Below are 19,996 nucleotides of genomic sequence, written 5' to 3'. Positions count from 1 at the left end.
GCGTTAAGCAGCAGGCACATCTTTATTGCAGCGCTGGGCAGCGCGGGGGTAACCCTCCAAACCCGTGCGCACCCCCTTGATAATTCATCTTGAATTTATGTAGTAAAATGTTACGTATGCATTATGATTTCAAGGATTCCTATACATATTCATAACTTTCCCCCGAAAAGGCGGTCTTTAGTATCATGAGTTCCGAGAAATCATTTCCATGGCCTCCGCCTTTAACTCCTCCTGGTTGCGCAGGCGCAGTTTCTTCTGGTGGTCATGGGCCGGGGTCTCAGGGATGAAGGCTGTATGTCTTCCTCGCTGTGCACTTTTCACCTCTCCTCCTTGGCAGGTGTAGTAGTCCCTTGGCTCTTGGTCAAACCTCCGTACCAGTTCTCGCTGGGTTTGGCACAACCGTAATGTTCTGTACTATTCTAAGGATATGCTTAGGGAGTTAATGTAGCTTTAGGTTGATAAGAGAAAGAATTTGAAGAATTTCTCCATCCCCACGGCAGTTTACAGGCAAATCAAATAGCAAGTAAAAGAGAAGAAAAAAAGAAATAGAATACAGCATCCCTTCCCCATTATACCTAACCTACTAAACCTGTCATTTTGTGATTCAACTGAATTCCATTTAATTTCAAATATTTGTAACATTTCCCCCCTTTGAAAGTTTTGAAAATCACTTCAAGACTTTCACATCTATTTCTAAAGTTTATCTATTAATATGATTTGTTGAATGTTGTCAGTGGGAGCCTTAAACATTTTCGTAACTTTCATCTTGTGGTCTGGTTACTGCCTGAATAATCATTCGATCGAAGGCAGTTTGGGTGTTTATTTGTTTCTTTAGGCGATAATAAATCAAAAAATAGTCATAAAGATTAGTAGCAAGATTAATACAGTGCTAATCCTGGACTCTGAATTGTATCTTTTCCACAATTAAATCTTTTGCATTGTCCCATTTTTGTATTCTAAGTTAGTTAAATTCATAGTTAAAATTCCCCATGGAATTGGTTCACCCACTGCCCTTGGTATTGGTAAACAAGCTGTAATTGGTGACACATTTTGCAAGTTGGCAAACTCCTTGATTAATGCTAACGTTAAATTTTCTTCAGGAGTTTTCCTTGGGAGATACATTAACTGATGTGTTTTTATTGGAGGATCTGTGTTCCCATATTCTTTGGTTATCCCATGTTGTTCAATTTTTGTCTCTAACCCGGCTCCCACTAACAAAACTTCCTGAATCAATATTAGTTCCGCAAGTATTACAGACTGATCTCTAAAGTCAGACATGTCTCAGAGTCAATTTTGACGTTTCAGCATCCCTGTTAGCAACTCTCCAAACTGGCGGAGCTTTCTTTACTCTGGTGTAATGTATCCATGCGTTCGATTCAGCGATCTTTATGGCAGTGAATGTGGTCAGCAACACCTGGAAGGGTCCTTTCCAACGTTCCTGAAGAGGTTCAGAGGTCCAGGTCTTTCTATAAACATAATCTCCCGGCTGAAAATCATGAACAGGATTTTCTAAAGACAGAGGTCTGTTCCACACAATCCCACTCCTAAGCACAGTTAGAGTTTTTCCTAAAGAAAGCAGATAGTTATACCCATCCTGTTTCCCTTTTAAATGCATGTCTACATTCGGTTCAGGAGATTCCTAAGGTTTTCCATACAACAGTTCCTAAGGACTGATTGATGTTTCACCTTTTGGTTGGACCCGTATCCGTAACAGGGCTAATGGAAGAGCCTGAGGCCACTTCAAATTGGCCCACTAGATTGTGGCCTCCAGGGTGTATGTAAATCCCAAGTAATTGCCAACACCTTCCTGATATTCTGCACCACTTGTGCAAGTAGAAGACGGGGAGGAGCAAGGTGGAGGTCCCACAGTGGTGTCAGGGGGGTTAGACTGGAAAGGCTTGCCGGCCCCCGTGGCAGAGCCGGGCTGCTGCAGCCTCTGCTCGCCTCCTCAAGTGACCCAGATTTCGTCCCTGCACCGTATACGTGTGTGGGGTGGACACGGTGTTGTGGGTGGCGTCTGCCAGGCCAGGAGAGACCTGGGTTGGGAAGAGATGCTCTCGGCCCCGGCGGAGGTTAGCATGACCATTGGCGATGGAGGAGAGGGGGAAAAAGGCTCGTGTCCCCCAGGTGCCCCCTCCTCATGGCCTCCTGGGGCTGCAGTGTGGAGAAAGGGCTGGGGAGAGGATGGTGGGGTGGAGCAGAGGGAGGGAAGGAGAAGGACAGGAGGATGGGAGAGGCTTTCCCTGCTCTCCAGCTGGGCTGGGAGGGGAGGAGACACCAGCGAGGGCACGTTCCCATCTGCCCTCTTCTCTCAGCCTGCTTTTGCCGCCAGTTTAATTTCCTCAGTCCCTTTGTTTGCTGCGGGATTTAAATGCGATGGGAGGCAGGATACCGCCCCGGAGCCCCCCCGTGGTGCCAGAGCTCCAACTCAGCCTCAGCTTCACCGGCAATGGCAAAGCCGGGCATTCAGCCAGCGTGCCCCAAGGCCGCCTCACAAATTCGGGGTGCTCAAGACAGGCATTGGAGCGGGGCAGAGCACTGCTGGCCATGGGAGCCAGCCCCGGCAGGGCCGCAGGATGGATGAGGGGTCTCTGCTCCAGGCCCTGCTCCAAGCAGAAGTTAGGTGCAATGCCTCAGTTAGAGCAGGCTGCTCAGGGCTGTGTCCTGGGGGGGTTCAAACCCCCGAGGATGGGGATCCCACAGCCTTGGTGTGCCCTGTCCCCGTGCTCGTCCCGCTGAGCTGCCGCCCTGTGCCAGGACTCTCCCCCACGTCCCCATGGGCCAGCTGGAGCCCCCCAAAGTGCCTGTGGGCGGTCGTGCCCAGCTTGTTCTCCCACGTGGGGCAAGCTCAGCTAGTGGGGGTAAACGGCAGCCCTGGGAGGGCACCCTCCACTGCTGCCCTTGGGCCTCAGGAGCAGGCTGTCTGCCTCCTCTACCCCAGCGATGCCCAACATGCTCCTGCTCCCCACCACTGCTCGTCCCCCAAAGCAGGGGGCCTTCCAGGGCACCCCGGCCTGGGCTGCTCCCACAGGAGAACCTGGGGCAAACCCCCACTTGGCTGCCACTTTGTCTACCCACGCCACTGTGTCCCTGCAGGCTCCCTCTCTTGCACACCCCTTCCTATTTTGTTTTTCTTTTGCTTCTGAGAAGCTTCCATTTTTCCAGCCCCTTGTGGACCGGCCGGAGGAGGATCTTTCTCCTGGTGCCAACCAACCCACTCAGCATACTAACAGTTTGCTCCAAGCATCGTTATTCAGGTTAAATACCCTCCGTTGTCCCTAACCTGGTGGGGAAACCTCCATGCCGCGCATGGAGGAGGCACGCCATGGTGAAGCCATTTTCATAGTGGTGGCTCCATGATATGGCAGAGAACCGAGGGCCACTTCTCCCAAATCATCCTGCTGGTCCGGCCCTGACACCTCCTGGGAAGGTGCCGGATCCTGCAGTGACGCTCGGGGACCACATCACTTTTTGCTGCCCAAGAGCGGCCAGGCTGCTTGCCAGCGCAAGCAGGGTGGTTGGATGGGGGGCACAGATCACAGAATCACAGAATGTCAGGGATTGGAAGGGACCTCGAAAGATCATCTAGTCCAATCCCTCTGCTGGAGCAGGATTACCTAGATCATGTCACACAGGAACGTGTCTAGGCGGGTTTTGAATGTCTCCAGAGAAGGAGACTCCACAACCTCTCTGGGCAGCCTGTGCCAGCGTTCAGTCACCCTCACCGTAAAGAAGTTTTTCCTCATATTTATGTGGAACCCTCTGTGTTCCAGCTTGCACTCGTGGGATGGGAGCGGAGAAGCAGCTCGGTGGCTGCCCTGGGTTTTGGGTGTCTTGCTTGGGAGCTTCCTGAGCCTCTCTGAGCTACTGAGGCATGGGGGAAGGAGAAGCTGAGCCTGGGCATGGGGGCAGGAGATTCTGAGCCTGGGCATGGAGGCAGGAGATGCTGAGCCTGGTGGTCCAGGAGCCAAGCTGCCCTGGTGCGAGGTGGCCCATAGAGCAGAAGGCAGATGCGTGTGCTCCAGTTGCTTCATGGCAGAGTGAAGCCACTGAAGCTTCGGGGGCAGATGGGAGAGATGTTTTGGAGGGGTTTGCAGCTGTGGCTGGAAGTTATCTCGGAGGGCAGGAGGGAAATGGTGGCTTCTGCCTTGGGGTGGGACTGTAGTGTGACCTCTGCTGCCTGGATCTTGGGGTGAAGCTTTGCAGGGCTGAGAGGGGGCAGTTGTTAGGAAACAGCTAAGGAGTGGATGGGCACCCAAGTGGGACTGGCAGCTGTCAGGGCTCAGGAACAGGCAGACCTCCTCGCAGGGGAAGCAAGCAGAGGTGGATGAGGGGAACAGGAGTCGCCTGGTCCCTCCCTGAAACTTCAGCTGCTCTAGAAACCTTTTCCCATGTCCTTCGTGCCTGCTCATTTGGGAGCGGAGGTGACCCCCTTTCACACATACCCACAGGGCCTCTGCATCTCAAGGTGCCGTGGATGAGTCAGAAACCAAATGAAATATTCTCTGGGTTTCCCGGCGTGTGCAGGCGTAGTCCCAAAGATGCCTCACACCCCAGTGGGGCAGGAAGGGCTGGAGGGGGTGGCAGGGAAGGGGACAGTAACTCTGTGGGATGTCGGACTCCTCAGCTCAGGGCAATGGGGAAGTCCCCAAGCCTGAGGGGTGATGGAGTCAGGTGAGCCTGAGGGGTGGTGGAGTCAGTACTTAACGCGATTCCTGACAAGAGGGTCCACATGAGCTGTCAAGCAGATAGGGTTTGTGCCTGTAGGTGTTGAGCCCTGGGGCAAGGTGAACACGGCTTCCACCCCAACCAAAACCATCCTGGTTACACACATCCCAGGGGAAGGGCGACTCACCATGGATCCTGGCAAAGCTCTTGGTGATGATGACCCTGCCCCCCAAGTGACGTGGCTCCAATGCTGCGTGCTCCCGGCTTGAGCCCTCACCGTAGTTTTCATCCCCAATAACTGCCCATTTGACACCCATTTTCTGTGGCAAAAGAAACACATTTACATTTCTGCAGTCACTAAACTGAGGAATTAACAATAAATACCCACCCACACCCGTTAATTTTAGTGCTATGGAAGGACAGGAATAAAGGAACTAAGAGCTTCACAGCAGTTAGGCACTGCCATCCTTCGCTAACAAGGGCTGAGGAGGATTGTCCTCAGGACCCAGAGCAAATCTCTGCTGCCACCTTTCCTTCCATGGTCCTGTGCCAGAGCAGCATTCACACCACAGAATCACACAGAATCACAGAATGTTAGGGATTGGAAGGGACCTCGAAAGATCATCTAGTCCAATCCCCCTGCCGGGGCAGGATTGCCTAGACCATATCACACAGGAACGCGTCCAGGCGGGTTTTGAATGTCTCCAGAGAAGGAGACTCCACAACCTCTCTGGGCAGCCTGTTCCAGTGTTCAGTCACCCTTACAGTAAAGAAGTTTTTCCTCAAATTTAAGTGGAACCTCCTGTGCTCCAGCTTGCACCCGTTGCCCCTTGTCCTGTCAAGGGATGTCACTGAGAAGAGCCTGGCTCCATCCTCTTGACACTTGCCCTTTACATATTTATAAACATTAATGAGGTCACCCCTCAGTCTCCTCTTCTCTAAGCTAAAGAGACCCAGCTCCCTCAGCCTCTCAGCCATGATCCCTGCTCTACTTCTGGAAGCGATATGGAAAACTAACTTCTGTCTACTGGAAGAAGCAATCTAAGACCCCCGCCAGGCTGTCCAGAGGGTGAAAGGACATTTCTTGACGTTCTAAGCCAAGGTTTAAAGAATGAAGGGGACAAGACTACAATTTATTTAAACATTACACGAGTCACAGGTGAAACACTCCAGGAGGAGAGATTTAGTTGCAGTCTGATGACACCCATGTCTTGTAAGGTGTGCAATGCCTAATTCCCCTTTCTTCTGTCATGTCTGGTCCCCTCTGGGTCACAAGGCCCTCCTCCCTTTTCCCCGTAGCAGTCAGGGAGACAATCTCCTCCAGGAACTGCCATCATCAGATTAAGTCCTAAGAAAAAGCCTCAACACTGAGTGACTTCACAGCTGCTGTCACTTGAGAGCAGGAGGGCGAGATCCTCAGTCTTGGCACAGACTGCCCAAAGTGTAAACATCCTCTTAAAATAGCTGTGTCAGGGGAAAGCCTCACCTTGTAGTAACGGGCTGTGTCGGGAACTGGCCCAAACTCCTGGGTTAATGCATTTCTCACAGAGTTGGCTTTGCCGTTTTCAACGTTGATGGCGGCACCGATGAGCAGGTTGTTGGAGATGTTGTCCAGATGGCCACGGAATTTGAGCCGGGGTCCAGCTGCAGAAATGTGGTCAGTGGTGCACTTCCCTTTCACCTAAAGGGTAGTAGAAGAGAAGAACGTCTCAGGATGGATCAGTAATTTGATCCTTCCTCAACACTTTTTATTCCTGAAGGATCCTCACAGCTCTTTTTAGGGGCACAAACCCAAGAGAATTCCATCTGTTACAGAAATCAAAGCGCTCTAAGGCAGAACACAATGGTCACCCTGCATGTGTTTGGTAGGAAGAACACCCCTGTTCCAAAGGGCAAATTACAAAAACGAGCTTAGCCATGACACCTCCTGCCATGTCCTCACTTCCCTCAGTAGCAAGTTCTTCAGGTACAAAAAGCAATTAAGTCCTTCCTGCTACAGCTCAGCCTCCCTGCTGGGGGGAGTTCAGCAAGATGCCAAGCAGTTTCCTCTAAGTTTGCAATCTGCACATAAGCCTCCTCAGCTTGTAAGAAAAGAATTCCCAGCCAGAGATAATGGCCTTCCAACTGCTACGTCCCAAAGTGCTTGCAAAGGAATTGTCTGTGTCAAACACAAGCACAGCTCAGTATGGCCCTTGGGAGCACCTGCAACTCTCTGCCACTGAGAATCAGCAATGTTCCTGAAGGTCAGTTCCTAAGGCATTGCATTTCAGAAGCCATCACTGTATTAACTCAAGTTTTCATCCCGTTAACTCACCACAGGCAGTGAGGAGAAACCCATGTCTTCATTAAGAGACTGAAATGCAACATTTAACTCTTGTCAAGTAATTTCTCTTTCTATAAAATGGGAAGAGAACACACATACTGATGGATGAGAAGTTCCTAACGACCTCAGTTCAGACAAAAGGCATCTCAGAACAGTCAGGTATTAGAGACACTAATTAAAGAACCCACCCACCTTTTCGCTGCAGGTTGTAACCGGGACAAATTCCGCAGACTGCATGGTATGGGTAGGATCGAATTACATGGTAGAACAAGCTTTATTTTTCATGGTATTAGCTAACCACTAGCCCAAAGGAGAAAAGTCTCTTAGTTATAACAGAAAGAAGTATCAGAAGGAAACACCTGGAAGGAAGGAAGGTTCTTGCTTCCCTTTCCATAACAACGTGGTGGTAAGGGAGGGAATCACAGATAGCTCAGAGGCACATCTGAAGCTTCTAGCAACTGATGTGCAAAGCCCTGTTTGAGCAGTCCTGTCATAGCTGGTCTTCCCCCACTTCACTCCTGACCTTGATGAGGATCAGCATGTCTTCTAGATCCTTGCCGTCCCACTTATCGAAGGGCTCAAGCAGCTGGAGGCGCTGGCTGCTGGGGCTCACATCCACATGCTGCCCACTGCCATCCTTGGGAGGATACTGATAGGTGTCCTGGCCTGGGTCAAACTCCTTCCAGAGAAGAAAGGAAAATCATCAGCCTCAGCCATCCCCAACAGCACACAAAGAGAACAAGCCAATACAGGCAACTGCACCCGATGCAGCTTTCACACTAAGGAAGAGGTCAGTGCATGAAAGTTCCCTTACTACACATAAAACACTACTAGTGACAGGCTTTCCCTCCCTCTGTCTCCAGACCAGGGGGTTACCAGCTTGGGCAGCTCGTCTGCATCAGGTGCTTCTAGCTTAAACTTCTTTCCATCTGCTCCTGTCAGGAAATCGGCCTCAGGGTTAAATTTTAGAGTGCCGGCAATGGACAGGGCTGTAACAATCTGAAAGAAAATAGAAAAGACAAATTTAAAGGCATATTCTAACGCCCATCTCTTCATTTGAAAGTCCTGCACCTAACAGTCTCAAAGCCAGCAGCCAAGATACAAACCAAGCTACACTGGGTCTCTTCTGCAGGCAGAGGAATTAGCTCCCAGCACACCCTCAACTATTCCATGCCCCTCCTCTGGCTGTTTCTTACCTCCGGAGAGGTCACAAATGCATGAGTCTCTGGATTGGCGTCATTGCGACCCGTGAAATTCCGGTTGTAGGATGTCACTATGTGTTTTTCTCTCCTTTCTTGATGTCCTTCCTGTGAAAGAAACAAACATGCTCATCAAATCGAAAGGGAATATTGCTTCTAGATGTCTCGCTGCTAAAATCCTCCAGCTTGGCTTTGGTAGCAATCACTGTCTCTTGCAAAGGGCGACAGAGCACTGGCACAGGCTGCCCAGGGAGGTTGTGGAGTCTCCTTCTCTGGAGATATTCAAAACCCACCTGGACACAACCCTATGCAATGTGCTCTTGGGGAACCTGCTTTGGCAGGGGGTTGGACTAGATGATCTCTAGAGGCCCCTCCCAATCCCAACCGTTCTGTGATTCTGTGAAACATGAATCGGTGCCTGGACATGTTTTCTTCCCTTAAGCACAGACTCAAAACCAAGGACAGTGCAAAACCAAGTCGGACACTGACTCTGGGAGCAGTTTTCATAGCCTGTGTTGTGCACTGCTGAACTGGCTAAACAATGATCAGCTAAGTACATTGCCTTTGGACATCCCACTGTTAGCAGTGGCAAGGCCACATGAGAATATGTGTCCCACCCCTTCTATGGGGAAGTTTCCTCTCTGCCACTCCAATAATTGAAGTTGGACTAGTTCACTTTTCCTGTTTTAAAAGGACCATATAAATTCCAGTCTGCCCTCTCACACATAACAAATCTCTCTCCCCATTTTTTGCCTACTGTAAGAAGCCTCCAGGTGTGGCCATACTTGTGGCCATTCTGCAGCTTCATTCATCGAAAGGCTCAATATCCATCTGCAGTCTTTCATTTCTTCTCCTCCAGTGCATCTCAGCTATGGCCAATGGATTTTTAAGCATTTAGTTCTCATTCCCAGTGTATTATATTTACAATCACATTTGGCTTCACAGAGCACAAAGAGATAAAGCCAGAATGAGGTCCATCTTCCACTTTACCTGTCCCACTGGCCAATGCATGGCCCACAAGCGTTGGCAAGAACCAGCCCTCCAACATCTCGCAGGATTTGTGCCTGGAGGCAGAGAATAACTTTGTTACTAGTAGAAAGTCTGGAACAAGCTAATAAAAACTTCATAATATCCAGAATTATCTGGTTCCAGAAGGTGTATATTCTGACCAACCACTGTCTTTCCAAACCTTTGTGAAATTTCCAAGTTGAACTCTTCCGCACTGAAAAGTGCGATTGGCAGTATTGCCATTCCTGTCATCTTGTGCGACAGCCTGGCTTGAGGTTCTGGTGACTCATGGAGTGACTTGCCAGCACATGGAAGTTTTCAGCAGACAGAATAAACCTTTTTCTCCTCCCGCCTCCTTCCTGGTTATTTTTGCCTTGATTTAAGATTCTTTCATTGAAATTATGGGAAGGAACAGTTCTTACCAGGAACAGACATGTTCACACATTGAGCAAATTTCAAACCAACCTTTGCTGCTGCTATCCATCACTTAGCTTCTCTCTCCTTCAAGATTTTGTTAATACCTGAGTGTCGAAAGAGTGTGTGACAGAAATTGAAGAAACTCAACAGTAGCAGCACCTGTAAATTCACCAGGGAAATATTCTTGTTGTACACTTAGATGCTTCCTCTTTGAATTATTGTTTCTGCAACACACCAACATGAACTTATTTATTTTTGACAGTTGCTTCATTTCAAATATTGCTTATTCCCTCTATTTCTCTGCATGTCTGTCTCAGTCCTTTGCCCCTTCTACCTTGCAAGGTATCCAAATATCTAGAAAAAAATAGAGTTTTTTCATTCATTGACAGGAAATGTGAATTGTTCAAATTTTTATTGATTTAGAAATACATTCTTTTGGCAGCCACTAGGAAAACAGAGGTTGTAAAACCTTAGAAGACCCAAATATGGGTACCCCCTACTAATTCTTAAGTATTTAAAACTTAAATATATATTTACTTAAGAATACAATTTGAGTAGTTAAAATTGGCTTCCCAGTTTGTAATGAGCACCTGCTCTGTGATATTAACATATGTTTCTCTGGAAGTTATCAATGGGAAAGAAGAGCCTGGAAAACAGCCACACTGAGTTGTGCCTGATGGCTTCTGAAGCTGTCAGATGACCAATAGAGATCAGACTTTAATCAATAAATCTGTCTGTGTTTTGACTGTAAAATGAAAAATGTTCGCAGTGCCAAAGCTGAAAGGCACATTTTTTCCACCGTTCAACAATTTTTTTCTCCTCATGTTCGTTGGTGACAGAAAAGGAGTTTTGTAGAGATGCAATGTATTTCATAAATGAGTTCCCATTGGAGATATTGTTGACTTCTGGACAACAAACTGGGCATGTTCTGATATCCCATTTGGAGAAAATGCTTAATAAACATCAGCAGGCGTGGCAGCAAGAAAAGAGTGAACATAGTCTCTGAATTGTCTTGTTTCAGTCTGTGGAGGGAAATGAGCCAAAAGAACTTCAGAGAGCAGTTAAGATCTGACTGGTAAGTGCTGCTGAGAGACAGTGGTATTTGCCAGACTGCCAAGAAAGAAAGAAAAAAAAAATTGATGCAGTGTGTATTGCTTTTCGTATTGAAGCACAGTGTTCAGGCCGTACAGATGGCGAACTAGCTTACTTCTTGGGGATACACCATGCTGTTGCAAAGCCTCGTTTTCTGTGAATTGCTCAGGCTTATGGGTCATCCCCTTGTTCTTCCCTCACTCATGAAAGACATTAAAAGATTTTTAAAGAAATATATCCTGCAGACACAGAGAAGCAAACTCTAGAAACGTCTCCTGGGAGGAGAGGGCCATAAATACAGGAGTAGGGTAGCTGTATCCCACGCCTGTGACCAACATGGGATGGCGGAAAGGAAAAGTTTTCTGCCACTGAGTTTATGTAAATCTAGAAAAAATGTGGCTACTTGTTTTTCCAGAGATCACCCTCAAGACACAGATTGTTCCTTAACTAGAGGCAGTAAAACTGATTATTTTACTTTCAGAATTACTGGTGTAGAAGCTGAGTAAAGGGATTTAGGGATGAAATTAATTCAGTGATTGTTCTGTCAGAGGCAGAATGATGAAAGGGAAAGAATCCCTGATTTAGAGGCTCTGGAAATAGGGAATGCAAGGAATCAGGGAAATGTGTGTTTTTTCTTTGTTGTTCATGTCACTTTTTCAAACCAAATATTTGATTGTACAATAGTGTGCAGCCACCACAGTTCTAGAACAAACAGAAACCTGAGTTTTGTAAATGGAGGAAATGCAGAAAAGACTCCTGTGCCAAACAGGGTCATCTGTTCAAGTCTGATATTAAGAGGCTGTTTTATATGGGAAAACATGCCTTCTTGAGGTGTATTATGGTCTTGTCAGGATCCCCCACTACAATTCTAAAATATTCCTTTGGATGACTAGGCAATGGATGAAGACAGTAAGAAATTGGACAAGCGTCAGGAGTGGGATTTAGTCTTCAGTCTTAAGCCATTTAATGCCAACTCTCCAGGCCACAAGCTGCTGCTCCTGAAAGGTGCAAACCTTCTACAGGTCCCATGCCCTGTTTGTGAATAGATGACTCAGACACCTGAGGAGACCCTCATATAGCATGACACCTATGTTCAGGCAATGGTTTAGTTGTCCTTTACTTTTTAATGAGTGGCACTGGTCTGAATGAGACATAACAAACTAGTGTTCTCTAATAAGAAGGAAGGGCAGACTACTAAAGTTACATTTGATTTCCAGGACTTTGATCTCTGATCAGCATGTCTTGCTGACTTGGCTGTGTACCGTTTTTTGGAGTACTGATTTGAAGATGTGTTGACCACTCAGTTATCAATGAAGCCAACTGGAAGCCAAATATTTTGTATGTCTCCTAGTGGCTTCTGAGTTCATGTTGTTCCCCAATTGTGCTTTAGAGTTTAGCTTACAAATTTGAGCTGTAGCTTTACTATTAATGGGAATGTTTGAGGGGTTGGAATAGTGGAATAATGTCAGATCTGTGGCTGGAGGAGCTTGTCAGAACAGAGGAGTTCTTAGGAAAACGTGCTCAAGACTGCGTATTCAACATGATAAAGCAGTTGTGAGGTGAGCCAGACTTCACAGGGCATCAGAACCAAGACCAAACTCCTGGGCTCAGTCTGGATCCAGGCAATATGTATGTGCAGACTCTACCTGCTGACTCTGTGCATCTATAGTTTCATTTCCTTCTCAGTAGGCTTTGTCTAGTGTCAGGAATACTCCCTTTGATGATTTGAGAATTCCAAAGACAGCAAGATGTTAAGAAATCATAAGAAACAATAAGTCCAGAACCATAATTTCACAGGAAGTTTGTACCCAGGCTGCAAAAATTATGTCCCATAAAAGGGAAAAGGAAAACAATCAGGATTTTCTTTTTACAGGAAAACTAAACACTCATCAGAAAATATTATGTGCTTACTTCAATATTATTGCTATTTTTCATATTGCCTAGCAGAAATTAAGGGTACAGTTTCAAGGTTGACGTAAGCCAGTCTAGCCGTGTGTCACCACAGAGAGGGGGTAAGTCCTCCCTCCCACACTGCTGCACACTCCTTTAACAATTGCCTGAACAGTTGCTGGTGGTGAAGTCTGCAGAGAGGAAGGGGAGGATAGTGTTTCAGCAGTCGCCAGATAGTTCTGTTTAAGCTGGTTGTAAAACCTCAGGGTGAGAGTCTCTCTCATTAGGCACCATGCAAAAATCTTGCACAGATTTTGAGCTGAGCTGTGTTTTTTGCTGGCTTTTGACTTATTTTCTCTTTCGGTACTTTGCAGTCCTAACATGCCCAGTTTGTTACCTTAGACTATTTGGGGCAGTGAAGAATGTTCACTTGCCACCCCTACTAAGAGACTTGCTAAAGAGCAGGACCATAAGAGCTGGGTCCCACTGCAAGCGTTAAGCACTTCATCTGTTCTGAGATCTGCAAACTGGAATCATAATGCTCAGTTCCTGCTTCCCTCTCGCTTCATCTTGTTAGGAAATGTGAATGGATACTTGTTTCATCATTTGAATTAATATAAGCAGGACAAAGTATCCTTAATTGTGACTAGTATTTTTGCAAATCACCACGATATAAATGGTAAGTGCTATGCACTGAGTCTGTTACCACAGAAAAGCAAAATGCTGCCTATTCTTGTGCTGCAGTATTGCATTCACACTCACCGTCACCGCTCTGGTTAATCTGCTTTCTATGATTTGCTGGTTGTTTATTGGAAATGAGTGCCTCTTAGGAGACTCTTAGGAATGTTTTTTTCCCTTATGTTTCATTCTCTGATTAGGAGAATAAAAAATATATGCCAGGTAAACCTACTCTCCCCATTCCACATTGCACCTCTTCTGACTGCAGCTAGTTTATATTACAGGTTGTTAAGTGCTAGCGTGCTGTGGTGTTTCAGCTCCGTATGTTTAAAATGGCCTTTAGATGTGCTCAGATTTTCTACAAAATTCCAGCTGTTGAAACATCTCTTCATCCCTGGCATTTTTCTGTTATTGTTTTTGTAATAGCTGTTGTCAATTTGCTTTGCTTTGAGATCTGTGGCGGAGAGGGGCCTGTAGTTCCAGATTGTAATTACCTGGAACTATGTTTTGTTTTGCTCACTAAAAGAAAGCGTCTCGGTTTTTGTTACTAGATGGTGTATTTACCTTTGTTTCTTTTGCTTGCTTGGTTGTTCATAAACTGTTCCAATGAGCTTACACACTGTTACCATGCACTGGGTTTTGTCCTTGAAAGATAAGCATTACAAACTGTTCATGTGCTACAGAGAAGGGATAATTTTAAAGAAATATTTTAATGGTAGCAAAGAGTCAATGTTCTAACTGTGTTTAAATACAAGGACTTATCAACTACTCGCCTGATACAAGCAAAGTGTGTTATCTTGTCTTTATTCTTCTGTAAAGACAGATCCTTTCAGAATTTATTACTGACAAATGCATAGGAGATTAACCTGTTTTCTTAATGGTAATTTATAATGATATTATAAGCTGCTCTGTGTAATGCTCTCTTACCCAGAGGAAATGAAAACAACTCTAGTATGAAGAAACTCTATTGCTGCGGGTGACATCTAGTTGCCCTCTCTGATATTACACACCCATTAATGGAAGTGTTCACCATTTCACTCTGCAGGAGTTCCTCCCGAAGACTTTGCGTGTGTGGGCTACACAATTAATTTCGGGAAATATACCATAGCCAAGGACAGAGGTAGTGCTTAGATTTTCAGTGTGCTTAGGCAAGGCCCCACAAGGTAATATTTCGTGTTACGACATCAACAGTGTGAAGGTGGTGGAATATGTGAGGGCATCCAGCCCTTATTTTTGACTAAAGCTGATTTTAGCAGGGCCAGTCAAAGGAACATTGAGCATGTTTTGGAAATCCTCCATGGAGCAGTCTTTTCAGCACCACAGCTTAGTGGTAAAGCTCTTGTGACAGCCAGGAATAATAAAACAGCAGGGTGCTGATAGCTGAATGAAAACAACATCTAATTGCCTCTTTCTATATTTAAAGACTCCCCTCTTGGCTGATGTGCCTTCTGGAGGGAGGGACATCCATACGCAGCTTGGCCAGGGGCACGCCAATTATTCTGCAAAGCCAACTTGTTTGTCTTTGCCACATCCCTGGAGCAGGGGTTCTAGCACTCCCTTTTCCACCTGGGAAACAAATACACAAAACAATTTTTATTCATTTATTTTTAATGGACTCTTTTGACTTCCTTGAGGTCAGCACACAAAGTCAGCACATTTATGCCTTAGCATGACATGATCTAACCTCAGGTCCCCTTCAGAGCTCTTGGTGGATAACCTCAGCACCTGGAACATCCTCTCCTTCCCCATTCCGTGTCTGCTGCTTAGTGAGGGTAACAGTTAGCAGTTTCAGCTAAGGATGATGCTAACGTCTAAAATACGGCTTTCCCAAGAATCTCTGGAAACAATGTAGATGATTACTATTACCAGAGAAGACAGTATATACATGTTGTTATTCCTTTGTAGTTGAGGAAAATGGCTGGAAATGAGTTAACACTGATGAATGTGCAGATAGCTGAACATGCAGAAATGTGGTAACACATTTACCACACAGCCTGCAGTGTAGTTCGCTTTTTATCTGATTTGCTACTGTTGCTGCTACTGTTGGGACTGTGCTTGGGTGGGCAAAGAGGAGGATCCAAAGGCTCTTGGATCTTTTCTTGTATGTAATTTAATCAGGTGTACTGATACTTTGATACATGTAGGCTGGATGAGACTAGACAACCAGACTGGCTCAGGAACAAGTATCATCTCTACCTGGAATAAATTCTCCTTGGAGTTATTATTTATTTTCCCTTTTCCACACAAATGATAGTGCAAATTGATGGAAGCTGTTAAACGTCTTATTAACTACAGCTTGTGTTTACCTTCTCCAGAAACTCCACCCTGGGAACACACCAGAGATGCTGGAAGTGCTATCTGACTCTCCCTGGGTCAGGCTGCAAACGATCTTCTGTAAGTTTGCCGAACAGGAAAGGATTAAACTATGAACAATGTAGAATGAGATGGGTAATAGGGCTGAAAGCCTTTGATCTAGGCCACTAAATTCAATCTAATGCTGTTAAAGTTTTATGGATGGTTGGGAAGGGATTTGTTTATTTTATTTTTTAAGTCACAGGCAGATAGCTGTTCAACCCCAAATGGAAAAAACAGTGGGAATTAGCTGTCCTTTGGTAACCTCCTCTTGGAAATCATTCTCATCTGAGAATTATTTCTTAGCTCAAATGAAGTTAGTTGGGAATCTCAGGGAACTTCTGAGGAGACAGATGTCCACATTACAGAATTATTATCCCAATATGCTTGGGTGTTAACAGTCTCAGCAGACACAGGGTCAGGTTTGCTTTCATTCATCTTTTTGTCTTACTTAGGAAGAAGCCTACTGCTGTGAGACCTGAGTTACTTCTACATCTGTTAGATAGGGGTTGGATATTTCCATTTCCCTGACTTTCAATCTCATATCTTTTATTTTCTAGACAAAGAAAAATAAACATGTGCTGTTGATTTTGATAAGTACTGAACTTGCTAATGGCTTGAAGAGGCTAATGGCTTGAATTTGACTATGTTGGCTAAGAAGCTGTGTCCAGTATTTCCCAGTTTTAAGCCCACAAGGAATTTTATCACCTTTCATAGTAGAAGCAGGCATGCTCAAGTTATTGCTTAAGCAACATTTTGTTAATAAAGTGTTTAGCAATTCAATCTGCTATTGAACAGGCAGGGCAGGCTAAATGAGATAAAGATAAAATTAGGGGTGGTGGAAGGATACTGGATCGTAGCCATGCACATACCTTGTAAATTTAGGGTAAATTAAATAGATGATAGCTGCAGAGCTTAGAAAAAGAAAAAAAAAAGAAAAAAAAAAGAAAAAAAAAGATTGTTGGTATTTCCAAATGTTATTGGGGAATATTGAAACAAGACTTCTTTTTTAGTTTGGACTTGTTCCATGATATTATGCTGTCCAAAAGTAGTTCTCTGTCTACAGACAAAATGCCTGCTACTGCGGAGCACAGAAACAGAAATGATGTTAATCATTGGGAAGATAGTACAATGTAGCCAGTTAATGAAAGAGCTTGATCTGTACAGAAAATTATTTTGAGCAGATACACACATATATAGAAAGCAAGATTAATTTAGAGACCTTTGTCATTAAAGCAGATTTTTGTATGGTTTTGTTTGGGATTTAAGGGGGATTAAATGTTTGACATCACTTTGCCTGCACAGGCTATGTTGAAGAGGTTGCTGAGCGGGTGATGGAGAATTCAAATATGCGCCTATGCTGAAAGAGTGGAAGCAATGGATCAGACTGCAGCCTGGCCAAACAAATTGCTGCATCTACTGCAAGTCTAAAAGCAAGGTGCTTCTGATTTGACAGCAGATGCCGCAGGGATGTAGAGCTGAAGGAATTCTTATGATTTGCCAAAGTATGAGGGGAACTCAGCGAGGACATCAGAACTGGGATGCCCCTTTCTTCTGTCTTCAGTGATGTCTTGCTTCACATGCATCTTTTGTATGCTATGCTGTTTCTAAACACTAAAAATAAAAAGTCAGCAAGGTGGATTGGCTGATCAGGTGCATTTCTCTTTTGGAAGAGATGGTCCTGGTCATGAAACTTCTGTTCCTCAGCTGCCTGTGGCCGACAGCAGTGCTACACAGTTCTCAAAGTCAGCATCACCATCTTCGTCATCGGCAACAATTCTCATTCTTAAGAAAGCATAACAGGTAAGCAATATACTCTCTCTGTCTGTGTTCATCTGATAAACTTCATGCTGTCAGCAACCTTTCAATGCACCCTTTTTGTTCACTGTCCTGTTTTGCCAGTTTCTGAATTTATAGTATGCATAGTATTGACAGGGTGTTCCCGAAACAGAAATGGTGAACTATTAATTAATTTTTCATAACCAGACATTTCATATTGTGATTTCAGGAATGCTTCATATATATGCATGTACATACACACTCACACCCACACACAGCTCTTTTAACTTGTGTGATACCAGACTATTTTGATGTACCAAGTATTCTTGCCCTCTCACTCCCATTACAAAAAGCAGAAATGCCTTCCAAAGTTCTATGCCAATGTTATAAAGTGACTTCCATTACCTAAACAGCAGAGCAGCTACACTACCAAGATACAGAAAACATTTTTATGGCACTAAATGAGGTGAATTGTACCTTAATTGTAGTGATGACACAGTGTGTTCTCTTTCTAGAATATACTTATGCTTTTAGACATTGAAGATGATTGTGTCCGTTCCTAGTCCTTCCAATCAAGTAGCTGGTTTAAAACTAATAATGATATAAAGGTTTTACATGTAAGTTTCTGTGCAAAGTGTTAGTGCTTTTCCCCACAAATGCAATTTCACATCTGCTATGTGAGGCCTCTGAATGTGTTTCCAGATTAATCCAATAGTATGTAAACAGACCAATGACTGCCAGTGATAATCCAAGCAAAATCTCTCTTTGCTAGGAGGTAGGAGAAATTGTAATAAGTATCTCTATGTAAGGAAGAAGAAGGGATACAACTGTTACATTTTTCTGTGTACTTGACCTTATTAAAATGGGCAGGGGAGCTCATAGTTTATTCATACAATATCACATATTGAGGAAAAGTAACATAATTAGACTCCTCTGATGTGTTTAAGCTGTTTTTAAAGTTACATGCTTTGAAGCAGGTGTACAAGCTGTTTATCTTCTGTATAGCTGCTTATGTGATAATCCAGCAGTGACATATCTCTGGATCCCTACGTGTCTTGACAAAATTGCATTTAAGCAATGCAAGGCAACAGAACACATCCCAGTGACACAATGGAGGTGCTTGGAGATGCTATATACCTCAGTACTTCTGGATTTCAACTCAAGGTCATAGGTTCAAGTTTGGTCTAATCCAAAAGCTCATGAAAAGAATGGCTATTCAGCAGACTGTTTTGAACTCACTGACAGTTTTGGAGTGGGTGCTATTGCACAATTATTTGTAATAATAAAACAAAATAAACAGAAGTAGACCTAATATCAAAATAAGGTTTAGTCTATTGCTTTGCTAATCTCAGGAAGCAGTTAAGACTCAAATGGAAACAGAATAAAATATCTTCTGTTGCTGTAGTGGTAAGGTAGGTCTGTTTTAAGCTCAGCTGATACACTTTTGTAAGTGGTAAAAGGGAAACACGCTACTGTTGTTTGCCTTTATCCTGTTCTGCAATAGCTGAGAGGAGTTGCTCCATCACTGGCTTAAAAATTCACAAAGCAGGAGAAGAGCATGGTGCTAGGAGACAGCATATTTTGTGGCATCCTGCTGGACATCCTTGCTGACCTCTTGCCACAGGACAGCAGTAACACTACTAGCACACTGTCCTCTCTATCTTCACAGGTCCTGTGAGACAGGCAGGACCACATTCTTGGCTGATGCTGACTGGTGTAGCAGTTTTCTTTACACAAGGCAATGCTTTGGCCTTCCATATCTTCCTAGGCCCTAGTGATTTGGAACTGGGAAGAAGACTGCAGAATCTGAGCCACAGAAGATCCCAAAGCCTAACAGCTGCAAATCAGCTTTTCTGTGGAAAGAATCCAAATATGTTTAATTTCTCTTTCTTTGAGTCTCTGGTTTTGTTTCTAAAGGCAGCGTTATCCTCCAGTACATTGCAGCAGGGTTTGACTTTCCACCAGCCTCTTTTTCTTTCTGGGGAAAAACCTTTCAGCCAGCACTAGGGTTATTAGGGACACAGCTGACAGATGGCCTTGGTTAAATGGGTGGCCTTTTAAAAAGAATCCCTTGTGAAAATGTTACTTAACCTACAAGTTCCACTGTTTTAATAGAGTAACCCAATTCTCCCTCCGAAGCTATTTGTCTGCATACTCTTGTAAAGAAGATTTTAAAGCATTAACCAAAAGTACATGAGAAAGATTATTCTCATAGTCCATTTCCTACAGCAAAGAACAAAACATTGGACTGTCAAACTATTAGGCTTTTTGACAGTACATGTTGCTGATGTTACTGAACACTTGGAAATGCATTTCTGTGTGAGAGAGAACTGTGCAATTTTAATGCTTACATTTATCTGCATTTCAAAATTTGATAAATTAAAAGTTTCACAGGTCACACTGCTGTGTAACTCCACAGACTCTTCTGGGAATAAGATTTCTGTAACTCCTACTTTTTGTGTACCTTTCATTTGGTAGTAGCTAGAGTATCTCAGGGACATTGCACTGGAAAGAAGATTATGGCCATTAAATCTAGGGTCCTTCACGGTATTCTTTTCATAAAAGGGTCCTTCATAGTATTCTTTTCATA

The 19,996-nt window shown here is 44.6% G+C and overlaps 3 protein-coding genes across 4 annotated transcripts in view; 1 reads left to right on the top strand and 2 right to left on the bottom strand.

Annotated features, from left to right (window-relative positions):
• Positions 1 to 9,281, bottom strand: part of LOC137674718 (aconitate hydratase, mitochondrial-like) — a 58,799-nt gene extending 49,518 nt beyond the window's left edge. For both annotated transcript variants that reach the window (XM_068420358.1, XM_068420348.1), the window contains exons 1-2: positions 9,181 to 9,281; positions 8,188 to 8,298 (exon numbers count right to left, since the gene is read on the bottom strand). In XM_068420358.1, the coding sequence (XP_068276459.1) occupies positions 8,188 to 8,298; positions 9,181 to 9,201 (132 nt within the window). In that variant the 5' untranslated portion in view covers positions 9,202 to 9,281. The remainder of the gene's footprint in view (positions 1 to 8,187; positions 8,299 to 9,180) is intronic.
• LOC137660658 (aconitate hydratase, mitochondrial-like) lies at positions 4,624 to 7,856 on the bottom strand. The gene is made up of 4 exons (XM_068395623.1): positions 7,515 to 7,856; positions 6,155 to 6,349; positions 4,856 to 4,988; positions 4,624 to 4,715 (listed from the first exon to the last, which is right to left on the bottom strand). The coding sequence occupies exons 1-4, from the start codon at positions 7,530 to 7,532 to the stop codon at positions 4,624 to 4,626; spliced, it is 438 nt and encodes a 145-aa protein (XP_068251724.1). The 5' UTR covers positions 7,533 to 7,856.
• Positions 9,282 to 17,184: 7,903 nt separating the features above from the next.
• Positions 17,185 to 19,996, top strand: part of GABRR3 (gamma-aminobutyric acid type A receptor subunit rho3) — a 30,337-nt gene continuing 27,525 nt past the window's right edge. The window contains exon 1 of the mRNA XM_068425406.1: positions 17,185 to 17,430. Coding sequence (XP_068281507.1) covers positions 17,303 to 17,430 — 128 coding nt within the window. The 5' untranslated portion in view covers positions 17,185 to 17,302. The remainder of the gene's footprint in view (positions 17,431 to 19,996) is intronic.

Source organism: Nyctibius grandis, chromosome 2 (assembly GCF_013368605.1).
Source record: "Nyctibius grandis isolate bNycGra1 chromosome 2, bNycGra1.pri, whole genome shotgun sequence".
Lineage (NCBI taxonomy): Eukaryota > Metazoa > Chordata > Aves > Nyctibiiformes > Nyctibiidae > Nyctibius > Nyctibius grandis.
Note: the sequence above shows the minus strand (reverse complement) of the source record. Positions and strands in the feature narration are given on the sequence as shown.

Bases quoted from the DNA above. Each gene is read 5' to 3' on its own strand.
- LOC137660658 (XM_068395623.1), bottom strand. The intron at 4,989-6,154 runs GTGAGGCTTTCC...CTTTTGCCACAG, and splicing joins ACACAGCCCGTTACTACAAG to AAAATGGGTGTCAAATGGGC. The intron at 4,716-4,855 runs GTGAGTCGCCCT...CCCTCTTGTCAG, and splicing joins GAGCTTTGCCAGGATCCATG to GAATCGCGTTAAGTACTGAC.